Below are 23,632 nucleotides of genomic sequence, written 5' to 3'. Positions count from 1 at the left end.
TTGATGGACATTTAAGTTGGACATGAATCCAATTTTTTTTTCTAGTGCAAACAATGCTTTTAAGTAGTTTTGTTACCATCCTCTGCCTGGGCCTTGCTGGGTCATAAGGTATATCCAACTTTGCTAGATACAGTCAGTTTGCTCTCCAAAGTCGGTATAACTGTTTATGTTCCTGTCAGTGAAACAGAAGAATTCTCTTTTTGCCATATGTTTTAGTTTTTGCTGAGCTAGTGAATGTGAAATGATTCCCATGTGAGGCTGAACATATCATGTATATTTGCCATTCAAGCTTCCTTTTCTGTGAATTGCTTTTCTGATCTTTTGCTCATTTTCTGATTTAGTTAACTTTAAAAAATGATTCACGAAAATTCTTTATATCTAATGGATCTGATCCTGTGTGAGTTAGGTTATATGTGCTGCAAATATCTTCTTCAGCCTGTGGCTTTTCTGATCACTTTGCTTCTGGTGTTGTTTGATAAACAGAGATTTTTAATTTTAATGTAATTGATATTATAATATGTTTTCCTTTGTGGTTTGGAATTGTTGGTTTCATTTAAAAAACCCTTCTGTACTCTGAAATAAAATATAAATTTCCCTGTTCTCTTCTAAAAGTTTTAAAATGTTATTTTCACATTCATTTGACTAATCCACCAGGAATTAGGGTTTGTGGAGTGTATGGTATGTGTAGGATGAGAGGAGGGAGTTCAGTTTTCTTGCTTTTTTCTTTGTATATGGATAAACAATTGTCTCATGACCATTTCTTGAATTGTTCATCTTTTCCCCACAGCTTCATAATATGACCTCCATCATATATCACACATCCTTTATATGCGTATTTCTGGCCTATTCTGCTCTCCTTGCTTTTTTTATCCATCCTTGTGCCAATATGCCTTGATATGTGGTAGGAAAAGTCCCTCAACATGGTTAATCATCAAAACAGCCTTGGCTCTTCTTGGTTCCTTGCTCTTGCTCTTCCATATAAACTTCTATTTATTTTATTTTATTTATTTTATTTTTTTTGAGACGGAGTCTCGCTGTATCACCCAGGCTGGAATGCAGTGGCTCTATCTCAGCTCATTGCAATCTCTGCCTCCCGGGTCCAAGCCTTTCTCCTGCCTCAGCCTCCCGAGTAGCTGGGATTACAGGCACATGCTGCCACACTTGGCTAATTTTTTTCGTATTTTTAGTAGAGATAGGGTTTCACCATGTTGCCCAGGCTGGTCTCCCACTCCAGCTCAAGTGATCTGCCTGCCTCGGCCTCCTGAAGTGCTGAGATTACAGGCGTGAGCCACTACATAAACTTTAGACACAGGTTGTCAGATTTTTCTATGAAAAACCTTGCCTGGATTTTGATTAATATTGCTTGAATTTATAGATTACTTTGGGAAAGAACTGACAATATACTTCTCAGCTGCTTGCTTTTTAAAATATTACTCATAAATATATTTAGATACTTTTTTGTATCATAATATCTACCATCTTCTTTTTTGGGGTGTCTGTATTTTGTCCTATGTGCTGGAACATAATTAAATAAGTCATTTCCTTCTAGTTATAGAAATGTAATTGCTTCTAATTTTTTTTTTTTTGAGATGGAGTTTTGCTCTTGTTGCGCAGGCTGGAGTGCAATGGCATGATATCGGCTCACCGCAACCTCCGCCTCCCGGGTTCAAGCGATTCTCCTGCCTCAGCCTCCTGAGTAGCTGGGACTACATGCACATGCCACCATGCCTGGCTAATTTTATGTATTTTTAGTAGAGATGGGGTTTCACTGTGTTAGCCAGGCTGGTCTCAATCTCCTGACCTCATGATCCGCCTGCCTTGGCCTCCCAAAGTGCTGGGATTACAGGTGTGAGTCACGTCGCCCAGCTTGCTTCCAATTTTTATAAGTTACAAGAAATTGTACGGTTCATTCATTAATTCTACACAATTCATTAAGCCCTATTTTTTTTTTTTTCAGAGATGGGGTCTTTCTGTGTTGCTCAGGCTGAGGTGCCATGACTGTTCATAGGGGCAGCCACAGTTCGGGTTCCTGGGCTCAAGCGATCCTCCTGCCTCTGCGTCCTGAGTAGGTTGCACACCCGATGAGCCCTATTCTTTGCATGTGTGTGCCTCTGTACATTTTTGAAAGCATATTTTTAGTATATATTCCTAGAAGTGAAATTATTAAGTCAAAGATAATAATATCTTTGTATCTTGATAGATATTGATAAAATTCTCTTCAAAAAGTTTACACCAAGTTATGAGTTGCCACTTGACCTATCCCCCATGCGGTTGCCAATACTGAACGAACATTGTCTAATATTTTAAAAGCTTGCCAATCTTATGGAAAAACATGGACTCCCATTATTTTTAAAATTTGCATTTCTGATTACTAGTAGCTTGAGCATTTCTTCAGCCTCTCGTGGTAGATTTTTTTTTTTTTTTTTGAGACAGAGTCTCACTCTGTCACTCAGGCTGGAGTGCAGTAGTGCGATCATGGCTCACTGCAGCCTCGACTTCCTGGGCTCAGGTGATTCTCCCACCTCAGCCTTCCAAGTAGCTGGGACTATAGGCATGCGCCACCACACCTGGCTAATTTTTATATTTTTTGTAGAGAAGGATTTCACCACGTTGCCCAGGCTGGTCTCAAACTCCTGGCCCAAGTGATCCACCGGTTTCAGCCTCCCGAAGTGCTGGGACTACAGGTATGAGCCACCGCACCCGGCCTTGTGGTGAGTTTGTTCATTTCCTTTATCCTTTACAAAACTGGACCACTTGTCTTTTTTTAAAAATTGAGTGAGTTCTGTCTATATTGGGGATTTAATTTTCTGTCTACTTGAGTGACATTTATTTGATCTTAAGATGCTATCAATTGTAGGATGATTTAATCATGTCACTCTGGGATTAAATGAAAGATTATATGCAGATTTCAAAAAGCTGACAACAGCACACATGTACCCATGTACTCAGCTACTATTTTCTTCTTCAGCAGCATCAACAAAATGTGCACTTGAGCCTTCTTTTCCTTCAGAGCCTACACAGATTCTTGCTATCAGCAGCCCTCTGGGATATACTGAAGTGTGTGTCATAACTCTGGCTTGTGGCCTGGACATCTTTAGTAACTTTGGCATTGACAGGTATAATTTTGAGGCACATCAAAGAATACCAAGGCTTTGTCTACATATTCTGTTTTGTTAATCTCATAGTTTCCCTTTTTTTCTCTAGTTGGATTTTATATAATTAGAGGTTAGACAATTTCCCCTGCTTGAAAAGATACCATAGACAAATACAGAAGACAAAAACAGTGGCAACACATTTTGTATTATATTATATTAGTTAGAAGCCTTTGACATAGTGAGGCAGCTGAGTGACAGCTCTTCAGAGTACATGATTTGCTTATGCTAGTCATTCCTAGCTTTGAGAATTACACAATCAATTCCAAGGACCTGGTGATTTTGATTGTCTTTAGTTATATTATCTGGCCTGAGACAAACAGGCAGCTTTATGTGTATAACTTTTTTTTCTTTTCTTTCTTTTCTTTTTTTTTTTTTTTTTGAGACATGGTCTCACTCTGTCTCCTAGGCTGGAGTGCAGTGGTGCGATTGCACCTCACTGCAGCCTTGACCTCTTGGGTTCAAGTGATCCTCCTACCTCAGCTTCCCAATTAGCTGGGACCATGGGCATGCCCTACCATGCTCAGCTAATTTTTAAGCGTTTTTTGTTGAGATGGGGTTTCCCAGGCTGGTCTTGAACTGCTGGGTTCAAGCAATCCTCCCATCTTGGCCTCCCAAAGTGCTGGAATTACAGGTGTGAGCCGTTGCATCCAGCCCAAGATACTTTCTTTTAGCATTTTTACAGACTGTTTTCTCTGTTAGAGTCTTTAATCCATTAGACATTTATATATTTTATATTTTTAAAGGGATCTTCAGTGTGGTCTCAATACAATGGAAGCCTCTCCTCTCCCCACTTACTTATCATTCCCCCTTTATCAAACTTAACTTTCCTTTATAAAGGAGTCTGTTTCAGAATTCTGCATTATAACGTTGGTATATGGTATGCCTATATCATATATCAGGTTTGTGCAAAAATAAATGCAGCTTTGAAAATAATGGCAAAAACCACAATTACTTTTGCACCAACCTAATAGTTTTAGTTTCTGTAGCTTTATAATGTGTTCCAATATATGGCACATACAGCTCCCCTTGGGAACCTTCTTTTATCATCTTTATAGTATTGAGTGTTCCCATTCAGGAACATGTTAATGTTTCTATCTATTCACATTTCCCTTTATATTCTATAGCAAGGCTTTCTTACTTTTAATTATTTATTTTTTCTATATAGATCTTATAAACTTGTTAATTTTCTTCTTATGGAATTTATGGGTTTTTTTGGTAGCTACTGGGAATGGTCATCCCCATAACTTTAGTCATGGGTCATTGCTGGGACATAGGAAACTTTTGATCATAAAGCATCTATGCTGTAACTGACACATCTTCCCTGGGATAGGAAGGATGTTAGGTCAGTATATTAAAACCTTCAATTTGGTCCACAGCAGGAGGAATCTACCCCATGAAAGCTTATTGATATATTAATACATTTCCTTTGATGTTATTGTGAAGACAGAAAAGTAAATATGTTCTTAGCAGACTGTGAAGAAGCTACTGAAGGGGCTCGGTGCACCTCCATTCTGGAACCAGTCCTGACTATACCTGGGGGTGCATTCTGAGTAGATTTCCAGTTGGGCTTTGGGGCATCCAATATGCCTCTGGAGATGCATCTTCACCCACCTTACACTTCCTATCTGCCCAATCTATGTGTGAGGTGCCTTCTTTGGTTTTCTGGCTGTACTTGAGCTCCCCTGCTGGGATGGGCCCCTTCCTCATGAACCGCAGCCCATGAGAGGGCCTAACCTCCCTGACGCTCTCCAATGCTTTCCTCCAGGAAACTGGCCCCTATTTCAAGGGTGCAGGTTGGGGTCTTCTGAATTGCAAGACTGCTGTTCTTTGCAGGACTCTGACCATTGTGTGGCCTAGATCTTCCTGCTGTCACTCCCCCTCCTTGAGTCTAGTCACTGCATCTCTCTGGACTCAGCTTGCACTACGCCCCTCTGAGAGATGGTCAGACCCTCCATCACTGTCTCTACCAATTCTTGGCCTCCTCCCCTTCCTCCCTTCTCTGTCAACTCCCTGCTAAGGTCCCAGAATCTCCCCACATGGTCCAGCCTACACTGGTTTGCACCTACAATTAAAAGTTGACATTTTACTACTTTGACCTTAAGGATGATAGAGCCAAATCTTTGAAGGCATTACCATTTTAATCAATCCACACTAAAGTGTGCCTCTTGGTGGGTGGCTTAGACAGCCATCCTCGCTATGAATGATCATCTTAAACCATGAAATTTATAATACCAAAAGCACCTCAAACCTCTGAACTCCATGACTGTGTGCAAGGTCACAGAAAGACCTAGAAGAGGCTTGTTATTGTCACACCAGAGAATCTGACAAGCTTAAAAAACACAAATCTTTCCCCCATGATTGAAATCTCTACTTACCAACTTCAGGGACACAGTCCTGAGGGTTACAAGATTCTCTCTCTTCTGGTTTCAACTGAGGGTCACAGAGGTTACTTAGAGTCATGTCATCTGACAGACACCGCACTTCCCGGACCCGAAAGCCACTCTGGCAGCTCTTGGAACACTGCATGGGAACAAAGGGAAAACATCAGATTTTTGGGCAGACCAATAGCTCAGCACACTGGAGAAAGAAGACACTGGAAAATCTCAAACATTTCCAAAAGGAGATAGAATATGAAAACAAACTCCCATGTACCTATCAACCAGTTTCAACAATCAGCAACTCATGCCAGGTGTGTCCTATCCATATCCCCAGCCCTCCTGCTCCTCCCACTATTTTGAAGCAAATCTAGACATCTGATCACTTCTTCCATATAATTCAGGCTGTAGCTCTAAAAGACAAGAACTCTTAACAATTACCACAGTATCATTATTCTCCCTAGAAATTACAATAATTTCTTATTCTCTTCAATATAGACTCAGTGTTCCTACTTCCACTTATCTTGCGAATCCTATAGATTTTTTTCTTTTTTGAGATGGAGTCTTGCTCTGTCACCCAGGCTGGAGTGCAGTGGCGTGATCTCGGCTCGCTGCAACCTCCACCTTCCAGGTTCAAGCAATTCTGCTGCCTCAGCCTCCCCAGTAGCTGGGATTACAGGTGTGCACCACCACACCTGGCTAAGTTTTGTATTTTTAGTAGAGACGGGGTTTCGCCATGTTGCCTAGGCTGGTCTCAAGCTCCTGACTTCAGGTGATCTGCCCACCTTGACCTCCCAAAGTGCTGGGATTACAGGCGTGAGCCACTGCACCCAGCCAAGATTTTTTAATACAGATTTTTTTTCCATTAAAAATCAGGATTGCTGGGCGCAGTGGCTCACATCTGCAATCCCAGCACTTTGGGAGGCTGAGGCGGGCAGAGCAGGTCAGAAGCTGAGGAGGTCAGAAGATCGAGACCATCCTGGCTAACACGGTGAAACCCCGTCTCTACTAAAAATACAAAAAAATTAGCCTTGCATGGTGGTGGGCACCTGTAGTCCCAGCTACTTGGGAGGCTGAGGCAGGAGAATGGCGTGAACCTGGGAGGCAGAGGTTGCAGTGAGCCGAGATGGTGCTACTGCACTCCAGCCTGGGCGAGAGTGAGACTTTGTCTCAAAAAAAAAAAAAAAAAAAAATCAGGATCTGCATCAGGTCTGCAAGTTGCAATTGGTCAATAAGTCTCTCACAACTCTTTCAAGCCATAGGTTTCCCTTCCACTGTCTTTTTCATTCTTGCACTTAAAAAGTTTTTGGTTGCGGTGGTGGGGTGGAACTGAGTCATTTGTTCTGCGGTTGCCCATAGTCTGGATTTTGCTGACTGTGCTCCCACGGTGTAATTCGTGTTCCTCTATGCTCTGTATCTCCTGAACATTGGAAGTTGGACCTAAAAGAGGCCTTAACAGGTGCAGGTTTTTTTTTTTTTTTTTTTTTTTTTGGTGAGACTACTTCCAGGGGGCTGCCTCTCTTTTGGGGATGTTAGTGGCCACTGATGTGCAATGCTCAGATCCATCAGTTTATAGGGAGTTTAGAATTCTAATTCTAATTCTATCATATTCCCTCAGCACCTTTACTCTTTGGTTACCCAGTGGTATGTCGTTTAAGAAAGAAAGCATAAACACTTGAATCTTTCCCTTCATTTACGGGTTTTCATAATAATAAGTTGGTTCCCTAACATCCTATGATGATGACTTATCAGTTTTTTAAAGTATTATAAACTTATTGTAAATGGATGGATTTAAACACATATAATGTGTTTCATCTAATCTATGGTATTATTATTATTCTTACTGATGCTCAATGGCTCACAGGAGCCTCTACAAGTTGGCTCTGGGATGCTTTGGACATGAGCTCTGTTGTGTTTAAGAACTTCCTTGCTGCCTGCTAGAAAAAGATATCCCAACTTAACTTACATATATGCTGCCCCAGATCTGGAAGCGGCCACCCCCTCTGAATCCCTAGATTGGTCACTGATTCTAGACTCTTACAGTGGGTGAAATTAGAAAAGATTTTTAGAAAGATAATTTCTAAGTTTATACTGACACTTCCAATTCAAATTCAGGACAACAGGCTTTTTATTGCGGACTTAAGCCATACAATATCTATCTTGCATCTGTATCTACTTTCTCCTAAGTTTGAACATCCTACTTCTCAAGGATATTGGGGCTAATAGAATTATACTATCATCTAATTACTCATTTACCTTCTCACACATTATATGCCCAATCATCATATCCAGCACAACGCTATCACCAAAAATAGGATAATTGCAAACAGTGTGAACATTCTTCTGCAGTAATTTTTTTTAGGGATAGAATGTCAAATTACTATGTATTAAAGTCACTTGCAATAGTGCTGATGCCACCAACTAGAAACATATTTAGATTAATTTGTTTCATTGTATTTTCAGTTCTGGGGATTGCTTTTTTAAAACTTAATTTTCTTTTATGATTATCTAAAATATTTACTTAGTTCCAAACTCAAATTTGTAAAACAAGTTACATTCAAAGAAGTCTAGCTTCCATCAGTCTTTGCTATTATAGTAACCATTTACTTCATATTTTCTAAATTTGCATCTAAAAATTTTCCTTTTTGCGGTATACAGATCTATCAGTTTTGACAAATTCATACAGTTGTGTATCTCCTACCGCAAACAAGACACGAAATATTTTCATTGCAGACAAAAAATTCCCATGCTGCCCCTCTACGGTCAGATTGCACAGATGTGGTCACCCCATCCTCCAGCAGGCACTGATTTGGCGTTTGTAGCTGCTCCTTTTACAGAATATTATATAGATGGACTCATACAACATGTAGTTTTTTGAACCTGGCTTTTTTTTTACTTAGCAAAACGCACTGGAAGTTCATCCATATTTTTGTGGCTGAGTTTTTTGTTCCACTGTGTGGATGCACCATGGTTTGTCCGTTCACCTGCTGACGGACATTTGGGTTGTTTCCAGCAGGTGTTTTTGAAGTTTGTCTCCTTCAACTTGGCCTGGTGAGCATGGCTCTTTGTAGACTCTCCAAATCAGATGACAAAAGAAAACTGCGATCTGTTATTGTATCCTCAAGCCTTGGTCAACATCAAAATAATTGAATTCCACTTCCCAGAAGTTGCCAGAAACCTTTCAACCCACCTCCTTCATTCCCATCTACCTCTGAGATGTGGTTTGCTACACAGCCAAATGGCTGTTATCACTGGAGCAGACAGACACTTTTTGGAAATGGAATTCTCAGCTTTTATTCATATATTTTCTAAGCAAAATTCCTTTTTATCACCCTTGGATCACTGTGAGAAAGGCTCTGGCCCCCCTACTCTGGCCTCACTACAGCCTCTGCTTGAAGATCTTCAGTGATGAGAAGCAGAATGACCCTTCCCCCACTTCCCACCCCAACCCACGGAACTATGCCAATAGTCACCTGGGATGGGGCCCTCAGGAAGTTTTCTGGTCACCTGGAATGATGGTGAGGAGGTTTTCTGTTTCAGGAAGTTTCTTGAAAATGAACTCTTCAACTTGAAAAAAATGAACCTTATCACTATATCCATCCTTTCCCCTTTCATTTCTTAATAACTTATTTCTGTATTTATCAATCTCTCTCTTTCTTCATTTACACACTTTCCCTCCTTACAAAAAGGATTTGAAATGACTTGAGAAAGACTTAGAGGGCCACAAGATTTTAAAAAAGTGAGAAAACTAGTACTAAAGGAAGACAGAAGTAGGAAAAAGAAAGAGAAACCACAGGAATATTAGCACATAAAATCCACTTTGCAGGATCTGGTATACTAGCTGAGGCATAATTTTGGCTTTGAGCTTCCTAGTAGCCAGTTCAAACAGAAAACAGAATCAGTCCCACGATCCATAATCCAGAATGTCTATAGGATTTTTAAAAAGTGTATACACACACACACACACAGAGAGAGAGAGAGAGAGTGTGCGTGTGTGTTTGTGTAATGTAGTAATTAAAAAAAAATGTTTTTTAGAGATGGGTTCTTGCTAGTTGACCTGGCTGGTGTCAAACTCCTAGCCTCAAGTGATCTTCCCACCTTGGCCTCCCAAAGTATTGGGATTACAGGTGTGAACCACCACGCCTGGCATCAGATGTAGTACTTTTAACAGCACCCTTGAATCCTCAATCCTCTATGGCAGCATTGCTCAAAATGCAGTACAAAGACAACTCCATCCAACACACCTCAGGAACTTGCTAAAAATGCAAATCCTCGGCCACAGTTGGCCCAGAGTTGCTCTTGTCAAACAAGATCCTCAGATGATTCCTATGCACACTGAAGTGTGAGAGTCACTGTTTCTACAGTTTAGAAAGCAAGATCATCTAGGTCTCAGGCCTTCCCCACGAAGCAGGCCGAGTCATGGGGTACCCCAGCAGCCACCACCTAAGGTAGATTGCTCTAGGGAATCTCTTTCAGGGCTGAACCCAGTGCCTGGCCCAGAGGGGTCTATAGGAGTTCAGGTGGGGGATGCTGTGCCAATGCTACCTCCATCAAGAGCACCATGACTTACCATGCTCCATTCGGTGCTAAACCATTTGGCTCCGCAAGGCTTGAGGTGGCAGGATTGCTGGCTGGGGGGTTTTTCCAGGAAAGAACATTCAGAGGGGTCCAACACTTCAAAGGTGTCCGCATTCTTTCTAACACAAATCACCTCCCTCTGTTGCGTCCCGCTCCCACACTCGATGGAACACTGCAGAAAGAAGCAGAGAAAGATGAGTGTCACATGATGGAAAGGGGGTGGCAGCTACTGTCCATCAAGGGATGCTTATGACGGGCACCATCAATTCTACCACCAATTCTAGGAGGAAGAACCCATGAGAACTTGGAAATGTTTCTGGAGGAGAAATGGCATATGGATTGCAGTTTCCTAACAGTTCTGTCTCCAAATGCAGACTAGGTGCCCTGATTGTCATACCTGGAGGATGCTGGTCACTAAGATCTTGTTGTCTTCCATGCTGAGAGGGAAACAGTTTACCATAAACTCTCCTGCAGGAACACACCAGCCAGGTCATTTGGTTGTCTCTGTCCCATAGACTCTGGCACCTCTCACAGGAGGCAAGACAATGAACTGACATTCTTATCTGTTATTCTCTTAGGAGGTGGATACTGTGACTGAATCAATGAGCTACACTCTGCACACCTGTGAACACCCAAAGCTGAGGAGAAGACCTAAGACTTGGGAAAATGTACCCTATGGTCAACCCTCCCCTTCCAACAGGGCAGCCAGCGGGAACTGTGACTACAGAGCCCAATCTTCTTGTTTCCTAATGTGGTGCTGAAATCTGCACCATGGGGTAGTGACCCCACAAAGAAGCCAGGCAATTCCATATGTTGGTTCATTTCATTAGTTTATGGAAATAAAATGCATATAACTGTTTGCTCATAAATCATCCCATTTAGTATCTATTACTTTGCAAAATGTTTTTTGTTCACGTTTGGTTTACTCAATACTTTTTTCCTTGTTTTTGAGACAAGGTCTCACTTTGTCACCCAGGCTGGAGTGTAGTGGTATGATCATGGCTCACTGCAGCCTCATGAGCTGAAGTGGTCCTCTCACCTCAGCCTCCAGAGTAGCTGGGACCACAGGTGTGCACTGCCTTGCCTGGTTCGTTCGTTCTTTTATTTATTTATTTATTTATTTTTGAGACAGGATCTCACTCTGTCACCCAGGCTGGAGTGCAGTGGAGTGATCTTGGCTCACTGCAACCTCCACTCCCTAGACTCAAGTGATCGTCCCACCTCAGCCTCCGGAGTAGCTGGGAATACAGGCATATGTCACCACACCTGGCTAATTTTTGTATTTTTTTGTAGAGATGGAGTTTTGCCATGTTGCCCAGGCTGGTCTTGAACTCCTGAACCCAAATGATCTGCCTGCCTCGGCCTCTCAAAGTGCTGGGATTACAGGCATGAGCCACAATGCCAGGCCTTGCCCGACTAATTAAAAAAATTTTTTTTAGAGACGGGGGCCAGGCGCGGTGGCTCACTCCTATAATCCTAGCACTTTGGGAGGCCAAGGTGAGCAAATCGCCTGGGGTCAGGAGGCTGAGGCAAGATAATCACTGGAACCTGGGAGGTAGAGGTTGCAGTGAGCCAAGATCGTGCCACTGCACTCCAGCCTGGGTGACGAGCAAGACTCTGTTTAAAAAAAGAAAAAAAATTTTTTTGTTTTTAGAGACAGGGTCTCATTATATTGCCCAGGCTGGTCTCGAACTCCTGGCCTCAACCAATCCTCCTGCCTCGGCCTCCCATCGTTCTGAGATTACAGGCGTGAGCCACTGTGCCCAGCCTCTTAACACTTTTTGATTTAAAGTTGTAAAGCTGTGGTCTATGTACTTTTATAGACTTTAAAGAATCGACTACCTTTATAAGAAGCCTGCAACAATGTCTGCAGTTCAAACTCTAAATATTAGCATTGCTGTCCATAGGCAGCCACACAATCAAATAAAAACAGAGAGAAAGAAAAACACCCATCTACAGAAAAAAAAAATTATAAAACCCCCAAACCAACAAATGATGAAGTAGTCACACAGGGCATGAAATAGCAGAGGCCATCAGTTTCTGCTTTGTCTATGTCTTCTTTTTTGCCATCTTCGTAGCATTAAAAAACTATGGGATTTTTTTACTAAAAAAAAAATTTTTTTTTTGAGACGGATTCTTGCTCTGTTGCCCAGGCTAGAGTGCAGTGGTGCAATCTCGGCTCACTGCAACCTCTGCCTCCCAGGTTCAAGCAATTCTCCTACCTCAGCCTCCTAAGTAGTTGGGACTATAGGTGCGAGCCCCTATGCTTGGCTAATTTTTGTATTTTTAGTAGAGATGGGGTTTTGTCATATTGGCCAGGGTGGTCTCAAACTCCTGACACCTCAAGTGATCTGTCTGCCTTGGCCTCCCAAAGTGCTGGGATTATAGGCGTGAGCCACTGTGCCCAGCCAAAAAAAAACCATAAGATTTCCCACTCTGTTTCTCCTGTTTTCCTCCATGTTAGTTTATGATTTGGAGTGTATTTGTGTCTTGTCCTTTTCTTTCAAGTGCTGCAGGCAATGGAAGAACTGAAGGCAGGAGAAGAGCCACAAGCTGCAGCAGGCAAAGGTCTGGCCTCTCCTGCAGGAGGAATGAGGATGGGGCAGGGGTGGGCGGCAGGGGTGGGCGGCAGGGGTGGAACACTAGACCGAAGTCAGGTGACATGGAAACTAGAGTCTAGACAGTGTCGCTAAATAGTTCTGTGTCTTTGGCCAAGACATTGCACTTTCCCAGGTCGCTGTGGTCTTATCTGAAAAGAGAAAGTGAGGGGTTTGAAAACATAATCTGGAAGACCCCTCAATGCTATGAGATCCTACATCTGTACTAAGTGTGTGGCAGAACAGAAGACTGCAAACTTTGATCAAAACCTGTAGTTATCTTCTGCTATTTTTGGCAAGTCCTTGAAGAGATTGTGTACTTAAGGAAGAATGAGCACGTCTCAGCCTTCTCTTACTGTAAATGCTCAGAAATGGCAGAATATGTGCGGCTGGAAAGTGAATGAATGTGTTTATGTGTGTGTATCTGTATCTCTGTGTGTGTGTGTGTATGTGTGTGTGTGTGTTTGCGCGCGCGCATGAGACAGCATTTGAAGACAAGAAAGGGAAATCAGCCTTGGTGGACCAGAAATTATGGGGAATCTTTGAACACTGAAAGACAGATGAGATCAAATTGAAGAAGGAAACTATAGTCCAAATGCACACAGAGGAGGAGCTGTAGCAAAGCTCATGTGCTTCAGGCTATATTGGTGGTGGACATGGAGATCAGGATGGAGGCCTCAGGACAATGAGTGATCAGCTGAGTTACTGGCCAAGAGCAGCCGGGCTGGCCTGACTGTGCCAAGGAAGAGGAAGCAGTGAGTCATCTGCCAGAAGCATTAGTGTCAAAGTGCAAAATGAAGTCATTTTCAGGTATTCAAGGGCTCAGAAACCTTACCACTTACAAATCCTATTTGAAAGACTTCCTGGGTTATAGTCTTTAGCAAAATAAAAAAGAACCAGGAAGACGACACAGGACATAAAAGAAGGAGCTGGCAAAGACACCAATAAAAGCTGTTATTACTAATGGATACCAGGTGTCTTTTTGGAATGATAAAAATGTGTTGGAATTGGACAATGCTGAATATGGTTGTACAACTTTGTGAATTTACTAAAAACTGATGAATTCTATATTTTTAAAGGGTAAATTTTATGGTATGTGAATTATATTTCAATAAAAAAGAATTTTTGGGGGGAAAGGAGAAAACTATTTTAAAATTTAAATCTATATTTTCTATAAAATTAACATTAATCTGGAGCTAGATCCAGATAATATCAACATCTTTTTGGAGATATTGTAGATTGAGAGAGTGGAGGTAAATAAAAGGGGAAGGCTTCTATTTTCTTTCAGGAGAGGATGTGGTCACTGATAACTTGACACTAATGGAAATATAAAAGTTTAAAATTCTGTGCTAAAAATTTGAATCTTATCACAGAAGAAATACCACTAGAAGATTTATAACTTCCAAAATGTTGGAGGGGAAAAAATGGAATTAAGAAAACCTGACTAATAACAAACATGTTGAAAGGAAAGAGGAAAGAAGCAAGAAAGCATGACAATAGAAAACACAAAATAAGATGGTAGGGAAAAGTCCAAACATATAAGTGATTACAATAAATATAAATGGTTAAAATTTAACTCTTAAAATACAGAGGTTTATAGATTGGGTAAAAATAAAGACAAAAATAGTCCTGCATATGAAAGACATACCTTCAAAATACATAGAACGTTTGAAAATTAAGAAATTGATGAAGATACATCAGGTGAAAATCAACAATAAGAAACAAGATGGAGTAATTCAAATAGTAGATAAAATATAATCCACAGAGAAAAGCACACATGAGAAAAAGTAATATTTAATAGGGATAAATGCTTTCAGTGAGAAGTGATGGCAATTAGGCATGTTTCTGTACCTAAAGAATTCCTGCAGTTGCACTTTTGTGGATCACTGATTCGCGAAGAGATGAGAATAAATATATCTATTGCAATAAATACAATCAATAAAATGCAATCCAGACCCAGAGGCAGACAAAATGGCTGCTCCTGAAGACTAGAGACTGTGACAGATCTCCCCAGAACTAAGACAATCAAAGGTTGCAGTAAACTCAGAATTGATAGAGAAGAAAGGAAATAATTGTGGGCATAAATAATAGACTTGGTAGACTCTCATGAGTAAGAGTTGGGCTACTGTGCCTCCAGAGTAGAAAAAGACTCCCTAAGCTTGACATACTCCTAGTTAGTTTCCAGGGATCTGGCAAGCAGCAGAAATGGAATATATTCCTTTCTTGGTGGAGTCAGAAAGACTCTAAAGCCAGAAACTCCTTGGTCTCTGCCTCTCCATAGACTTAGGTCTCATTCTCTCAGACTGGCTTTTTGCACAAGCCTCAGTAGGGCCACTGCCAGCCCTTGAGCTCACAACCTCTTAGTGAGTCTCTTCCCTAAAACACAAATGAAATGTCCTCGGGAAGGATTCTGTTTGGCTCAGCTTGGGTCACACATCCACCTGTTGGATCACATGTCTACTCCTGGACTAATCACTGTGACCAGGCTGGTAGGGTATTCGAAATACCAACTTTCATTCAACCCATATGGTGGGAAGGAACATTTATTTTTATATTCTGAAGCCAGTTAATGTTTAAAACTTACCTTTCAAGAAATAAGCATACTCTTATTTCATTTTCTTTGGGGATAATGTCAAATTCCTAGGGCAGGGAGTTTCCAGCAGGCCCTGACATCCTTATAAATCCAGAACCAAAACCTTGGCCACATTCAATTGTATCTTGACCCTTTTGGACAACAGGGCCACAAATCCTTTGTTTCTAATCTTAGCAGAAATAAAGGTTGTCTTTGCCAGGGTTCACACCACCCTTGGTTCTTTAAGCTTAGGTCTAAAGTCAATAGGAGGCCACAAGCAAAAAAGGCCCTGAATCCTGCTCCCTTCTCTTCTAAGAATGGTAGACATATGAATTCAATTGTACTGCTTATCTTCACGTGTGTGACTGTAATGATCTGATATGATTTCACACATCTATGGATATTTGGTATAATTGGTGTCCTATATACAGTCACTGCTGAATTATCTTTGGGGTTTAGGTCCTATGTATTTTACTACCAGTAATGAGACAGAAATAGCTGGCAGAAAAAATAAACATAGAGAGATGGGAACTAATATTTATTAAGTGTTTCCCATATCCCAAGCAATGGGTAATTCTCTTTATGTATAGCATCTTATGAAAACCTCGTAACAACCTTAAGAGGTTGATATGATTACCTTCATATTCAGATGAGGAAACAGGCTCAGAGAGGTTAAATCACTCACCTAGAGCCAGAAAACTAATGAGAAGTCAAGCTGGGATCAGTTAGCAAATGTGTCTAACTTTGATATTCACCAGAGTAGCACGGGAAGTACTTGAATTCTTTCTGAATTCTCTATATTTTAAAAAACATTAAAGGGAATTTGAATAGAAAAACATTTCCCTATGCTTTTTGCATAAAAACTCTACGTTGAAGTGGCAGAGATGATAGGGTTTGAATATTTTCACATTCTATTTCTCACTTTCCATTATACCACATGCACTTTCACATCTTCCTAACGATCGCTATCATTGTCACCTTATATTTTACTGAGTTATGATATGCCATAATATCTGTAACCATCCTGCTGTCATGAACATCTCTGTTGAAAAAGGCTTTTTTTATTTTGTTAATTATTTCCTTAAAATGAATCCCCAGGAGTGGGGTGACTGGGTTAAGGCAAAGGAACATTTTTATGGTTCTTGACTTTTATTGCCAAATTGCTTTCCAAAGGGCTTGTATCAATTTACAAGGATAAGGCAGTGCATTTTTTTCCAAGGTTGGTTTTTAATGCTACTTAAAAGAAATAAAATTCTATATGGAGCCAGAGGTCTTGATAATGTGTAAATCGTGATCATAAGCCAAACAGTCCTTGGAGAACCAGCCAGCCCTGGGAGCCAAATGCTAAGTGGCTCAAGAACTCCAATACTGATGGTAATCAAAACAAGGCAGTCATTTCCACGTTTTCTTAGTGGGGTTCACGTTCAATTTTGGAAGAGTGAGGGAAAATGTAATTCATCAATTATTAAAGTATTCAGTATTATTTATTCTTCATAATGAACAATTCCAACTTTTAAAATTTCTGCTTCTGATACTGTCAAATACAGAAAAACTGGCTTTATTAACAGGAATAATAGCAGCAGCCACCATTTATTTTGTGTTAGGCACTGTCCTGCATACTTTATGTACACAATTTCATTTCTTCTAAAAATAACCTCATAAGGTACCATCACTGCCAGCATTGTATAGATGAGGAAAGCATGCTAGGCCATAAGCTCCCTGAGGGCAGAGATATTTGTGTTGCTCACTGATGTAGCCCAAGTACTTAGATGAGCACACCGTAGGTGCTCAATGAATACTGTTGACTGACTGAGGCTCCAGAAATATAAATAGCTTCTCCAGGGTCACAGATAGACAGTGGCACTGCTGGGATTCAAAGTTGGGACACCTGACACAAAGTCCTGGTTCCTAACCCCTCTGGTATGCTGCCTTTTGCCTGACACAGGCAGACGTACCCAGTTCTGGCCACTCACCTGACTCCAGCTCCCGGCAAACCACTCCACCTTGCCCGTGCAGGGTCCATTGTCACATGGGGTGGCCTCTGCCGGCCGGTTGTTCCCACAGCCCTCCAGGGGCAGGCTGCTGACATGGTTGGTCATGCACACCACCGAGCGTGTCCGCACTCCGGCCCCACACTCCGCTGAGCACTGTGAGACAGGGGAAGGGCACATTAGTCAGGAGGCCCTGGCAGCTGCTGAAGCCACTTTCAAATGATGGAAAGGAGGATGGAATGCTTCATTTTCCTGCCATCTGTTTCCCCTACAAATATCTGGCAGCTTCTCGTGCATAGCCTACTCCATTATGAGATATCAGTATGGCAATTCCCTGTCTTAGATTTTCTGGGTTGGGCTTCATTCCAAATTCCAAATATCCAATCTTGCCACTGCAATTAATACACTTATACTTGTTAGACTATCCTTCCCAGCTTTTGCTTTCAAAAATATATTCAGCTTGGCCGCGTATTGTGGCTCACGCCTGTGGTACCAGAGCTTTGGGAGGCTGAAGTGGGAGGATTGCTTGAGCCCAGGAATTTGAGACCAGCCTAGGTAGCATAGCAAGACTGTCTCTACAAAAATTTAAAAAACTGGCCAGGAGCAGTGGTGTGCACCTGTAATCCCAACTACTCGGGAGGCTGAGGCAGGAGGATCGCTTGAGCCCAGGAGGTTGAGGCTACACTGAGCTATGACTGCACGACTGCACTCCAGCCTAGGCAACAGAGTGAGAAGACCCTGTCTCTAAAAATAAAAATAAAAATAAAAATAAAAATAAAAAATATATTCAGCTGAAGACGAATGGGTGCATGAAAACCTGGGCATATTTCTACCTGCTAGTAGCCAAGTCTGGGTTGGAAAAAGAGGGGGACTTAAGTCTGTCACCTCAATGTTGCTGCCTGATATTAAGGCAAATTGTTGCAGTCCCTGAAGGCCACAGCTATGAGAGGATTGGGAGACAGCTTGGTATAGAGAGAGAGCTTGGCTTTGGAACCAGGTACATCAGTGTTGATATCCTCACTAGCTGTGTGGCCTGGAGCAAGTGACCCAGCCCCTCCTACCTTTGGCATGCTCATCTAGACAACTGGCATAGAAACACATTTCTGGCAGGGCTATGGAGACTGTATAATGTGCTTTGCAGACGGGAGGTGCCCAATAAATGGTATAAGGGGCTTCAACCCCTACATTCCCACTCCAAGATAGAGAAACTAAGCCTCATAGGGATAAAATCTTCACTTAAAGCCAAATATCTATTAGTGATTTTTCTACTACAATCACACTGTCCTCTCCTAGGATACAGTGAAAACATTCCTGAGTCATAGCCCAAAGCTCATAGAGCATTTTCCATCTGTCTTGCCATACGTTGGAATGTGCCCTTATTTTGGTTCTCATCTTATCTTTTCTTTTTTTCGAGATAGGGTCTCGCTTTGTCACCCAGATAGGATTGCATCACCCAGGTGGCGTGATCTCAGCTCACTGCAGCTTCAACCTCTTGGGGTCAAGCGATCCTCCCACCTCAGCCTCCTGAGTAGCTCCAGGTGCTCACGACCATGTCCAGCTAATTTTTGTATTTTTTTGTAGAGATGGGATTTTGCCATGTTGCCCAGGCTGGTCTCAAACTCCTGAGCGCAACAGATCCGCCTGCCTCGGCCTCCCAAAGTGCTGGGATTACAGGTGTGTGCCACCACACCTAAACTTTATCTTTTCAAACATTTTTTGGGCATCCTTATCTGGGTGTCCTACAGATACCTTGAATCCAGCATGTACACCTTCACCACTGTTACCATTCCTCCTTTTATTTTTCTGATTTGCTTTCAAGTTTCTACCTGGATTTAAAAGTTGACTATTCTCCTACCCTCTTGCTTCCAACATCTAGACAATCATTAGGTCTCACAGACTCTAGTTCTGCCACATTTCTCTAACCTGTCTTGTCCCTTTCCACCCATGGTTCCCAGCACAGTTTACTTTCTTACCCTGGACTGTGGCTGTAGCTTCTTGCTCAACCTCACCAGCTTTTCCAATGCACTGGGCTGCCAGGTGTTGAGAACTCCATGCTAAAAATTCCCTCTGAAGTTATCCCATTCCTAACAGAAGTCACATATGGACTTCTAGCATTAAGGGTTTTCTATAATATGGCCCCAATTGACCCAATTCTTCTAGACTAATTTCCCATTACCCTATCCCACATACCTCCTTCTGGACAGACTCAGAGTGGCTGCTATTCCCTGATCACATAAAAGGCTCACAGAGCCCTTGCCCCTGCCATTCCCTCCACCCAGAATGCTCTTTCCCTTCACTGGACAGATCAGAAGCCTTTAAGGCTCAGCTCAAATACCATCTCCTCCGTGAAGACTACCTTGAGTGTCCAATTTAAGATGTTCTTTCAAGCCTTGGAATTCTCATGGCACTCTATGTGCTGCTTCCTGCCTTTGTATTATGGTTATTTGTGTCCTGTCTTTTTTTTTTGTCTTTGCTGAAGCAGGCTTGGTGAGAGCAGGAACTAACAAATCATCTCTAATTCTTTCTCAGGTCAGTGTCTTATTCATGAGTAAATCCATGAATATCAGTTGCATATAGACTTGGGCCCTGCCTTGTTCATTTCTCTTATCTATTAGCACTTTCTAATCCTAGACGTGGCCCTTTAGCACATGACCAAAGCCCTTTCTAAGGGTTTCTGGGTCTTTTCTTAAAAATAGAGTCAATGTTTGAGTTCTACCCGTATTATTTTAGAAAATAAAGCAATAGAATTTAAATAAAAATTGAGAAAAGGGAAAAACAATCCTTACAACCTCATTTCCTTATCAAAATTTCCACTTTCATTTTTGTATGCTGACATCTAGTCTTGTAAAATCACATGCCAGCATGAGCGATCAAACATTTACCTTTCCACTGCTAAGCTGGGCTTGACCCGTTAGGGAAGAAACTCCCTCTGGAGCAAAGGGCTTGAAGGGGATCAGAACATGCCACCCCAAAATATGTTGCTTTGGCATGTTGATTATTTTGAGCTGAAGGCTATTGAGAAATAGCAGATGCAGGAAGAGCTCTCTGCCTTCCCCATTTCTGCCTAAAACCAGGGCATAAATTTCCCATGAGAAGGGTGCCCTCCCAGTGCTAGGAAGAAGAGAAGATTCTTATCACTGGAGATGGGGAGTTGACTCCAAGACAAGTCTGCACAAATAAACTTTACTAAAAGGACCCTTATCTTCTGTCAACTTCCCCCATATTTTTCTTAGTCAATTTCTCACAATTTACTGTTCCTAGAAGCCCCAGCCCCTTTCCTTTGTCTATTCACTTCTCCATAGTTTATCACCCTTTGTTAAAATGGTATATAATCCCTCAAGTCTAACTGCTTCTCTGGGGTTGTCACTTCTTTCCTATGAAGCCCCCCATGCCACTATAAAAATATTAACATCAAACAAAATTGGTATGCTTTTTATCTGTTAATCTTTTGTCAGCTTAATTCACAGACTGCAGCCAGAGAACCTAAGAATGCAGAGGAAACATTTTTCCTCCCCTACAGGTTTGCAGACATTTTTCATGTCCTTTGCTATTTTGCTATTTGCATATTTCATGTCCTTTGCTATTTTGCTAGATTGCTATTAGAAATCTGGGACAATGACTCAGTCCTTTAGCTTAAAATTTGTTACGATAATTGGAATATTCTAGGCTAAAGGATTTGTTTGTTTGTTTCAGCCATGTATGATCTGGTTTTCTTCCTAATTTTAAAACTGAAGACATTTAAATACTCTTGTAAAGAATACAATGTAGGCCAGGTGTGGTGGCTCATACCTGTAATCCCAGCACTTTTGGAGGCTGAGGCAGGTGGATCACCTGAGGTCAGGAGTTTGAGACCAGCCTGGCCAACATAGTGAAACCCCATCTCTACTAAAAATACAAAAATTAACTGGGCATGATGGTGTGCACCTGTAATTCCAGCTACTTGGGAGGCTGAAACAGAAGAATCGCTTGAACCCGGGAGGTGGAGGTTGCAGTGATGCAGTAAGCCGAAATCATGCCACTGTACTCCAGCCTGGGTGACAGAGTGAGACTCCATCTCAGAAAAAAAAAAAAAAAAAAAAAAGAATAAAAGGTAAACAGAATTTCAGTTATCTTCATGTTTCCAACCCTTAGGCTACTTCTTTCCAGGTAATTTCCATCTGACTAGCTAACTTAATTTTCTGCTTTCAAAACCAAGTAATGCACATACATTTGGGAAAGTGTCTCCACATCCTCATATACCTAATTTAAAAGAAGAATGTGAAGGACCATGCCAGTGCCCAATGGGAGGACATCACATGGATGAAGCCTGTAGAGGAGTTTCATTTTATTACAACACCTTCAGTGAAAAGCCCAACAAATGCAAACATGAAAGGAGCAACCCACACACGACCTGGTCTAGGAAGCCTGTCAGCAGAAGCAAGGGGAAGAAGTCCCTACCAGGGAGCGGGGACTAACCTTCCAGGTGAGGCTCCAAACCACACCCACCCACTGTCCTTAAAGGATGTTCCTAAAAGGACCAAATCTGCTTTGCTAGTCAGAAGAGGACATGACTCGTAATTGAACTTCTGGGCTGATAAAACACAGAAACACATGGAATTCCTAAGCAACCCTCTGGTGAGGACTGCCTTCTCATTCCAGCAACAGTTAAATCCTAAACTTGGCCCAACTGGCCCCTAAGGGACTATAAGGCTGTAATGACTATTCTTGAACTTCAGCTTTATGCATCATTTCTTATAATTTAAATGATTCAGTATTTTTTTCCTGGAAAACTTTCTTAGAAATTAGGTGTTACCAAACTAAGGCTGGTGGACTTTCTAAAAGTGTTTTTTTCCTGTTGTGATTAAAAATTGCACATGGGCTTAAACCTATCATTGATTTGAAGAACTGAAAAGTCAATGATGCTTACTTCTGATAAGGCCCACTCTCAATTACAAGCAGCTGAAAAGATGTTTTTAAGGTGAGTCATTAAGCCAGAAGAAACTCTGTGTCCCTAGAAGTTTAAGAGAAGATTCAGATTGGGGTTACAACCTCAATTCACTTAGGTAAAGATTAATTAATTTTAAATTGGGCAATAAGACACACTCTGTACTCTTAAGTGTTTGCGAACTTTAATTTTCTTTGGTCTCTCCCTCTTGAGCTTATTGAGTCGGAGGCTGTGTCTCGTTCATGACTGGCATGTAACAGGTGCTCAACACATGTTTATTCCCAGTAATAAAAAATTTCATAGTTCAGACTAAAGCTTAACGAGGCCATTTTCTACACAAAGCAACTATTCAAAAGTGGAAGACTGCCATCCGCTGGTCATTCCAGGGGCTGAACCTTTTCTAAGACCAACTGGTGGCCCAAAGGCCCCTGGTAACACGCAGCTGAAGAAGAATGAAGCAGCCCACAGGAAACCCTTCCCACTGTGCCAACCTCATCTAGGTCATAGCTTCAAATATATTACTGCAGCGGTTACTCAGCAATGTTACAGTTGAAAAAACTGAAGCTCAGTGAATCAGTAGCTGGCTCAGGGTCAAATAACGAAATAAGTGATGGTCATGGAGATGATACCAAAGCCAACGTGCGTTTCTTAAACCCAATAGTACTCCCTTCCCACTCACCTACTCTAAAATAAGCATGAACATTTAGAATTCATGATCCATTCTGAGGGTAGATAAGGCAAAAATTATTTACTTACATCATAGCACCCAACTTGCATGATTTAGAACATCTTTTCCAAAACGAACGAAAGAGTTCCCTGAATAGAATAAAGTGCTCATTCTTTGCTCTATTTATAATTTTAAGCCAAGCTAGATTCGGCAAGAACTTATGTTGAAACGCAAAGCAAAATTACTTTAAGGGAAAATCTGCAAGTCATTATTGGAGAGGAAATAGGTAGCGTGGAAATCTTTGGAAAATTTACATGTAGCTTTTTACTGTTCTAAATAAACATGGGAGACACACAGAGGAATGAACCACTGCAGCTATTTTCCCCAGAGTTGTTTTTTCTCTGTACGTATTGTGCTCTGAGCCCCCTGCCTTTTCAGAGAGTGGCAAATGTAGAGACATGGAATTTACAAACTAAAGAATCATGGCAACAAAATGACTGTAAAAGCGCTCTCAGTTGCTGCTTGGAAGATTACACCGAAATAATCTTTCTGGAGAACAATTAGCTAAAATGTATTAAGAGTTCGAAAAGCATTCATAATATTTTCCCATAATTTAACATGATTCCACGCCCCCACTATTTTACAGAGATAAGAAAAGGTGCATATAAAGATTTATGCACAAGAACACTTACTGAAGTCTTTTAAAATATTCTGTTTTAAAGAGTAAAACATCACCCGTGTATGGAGGCTTATAACTGTAATCCTAGCTACTC

The 23,632-nt window shown here is 41.4% G+C and overlaps 1 protein-coding gene across 2 annotated transcripts in view; it reads right to left on the bottom strand.

The window, feature by feature from the left end:
- THSD4 (thrombospondin type 1 domain containing 4) overlaps positions 1-23,632 on the bottom strand; it is a 665,075-nt gene that overhangs the window by 6,666 nt on the left and 634,777 nt on the right. For both annotated transcript variants that reach the window (XM_034939056.4, XM_034939057.3), the window contains 3 exons: positions 17,251-17,424; positions 10,101-10,280; positions 5,531-5,675 (listed from right to left, as the gene is read on the bottom strand). In XM_034939056.4, the coding sequence (XP_034794947.1) occupies positions 5,531-5,675; positions 10,101-10,280; positions 17,251-17,424 (499 nt within the window). The remainder of the gene's footprint in view (positions 1-5,530; positions 5,676-10,100; positions 10,281-17,250; positions 17,425-23,632) is intronic.

This window comes from Pan paniscus, chromosome 16 (genome assembly GCF_029289425.2).
Source record: "Pan paniscus chromosome 16, NHGRI_mPanPan1-v2.0_pri, whole genome shotgun sequence".
Taxonomy (NCBI): domain Eukaryota; kingdom Metazoa; phylum Chordata; class Mammalia; order Primates; family Hominidae; genus Pan; species Pan paniscus.
The sequence above is the reverse complement of the archived record's forward strand: the minus strand, read 5'-3'. Positions and strand labels throughout refer to the sequence as shown.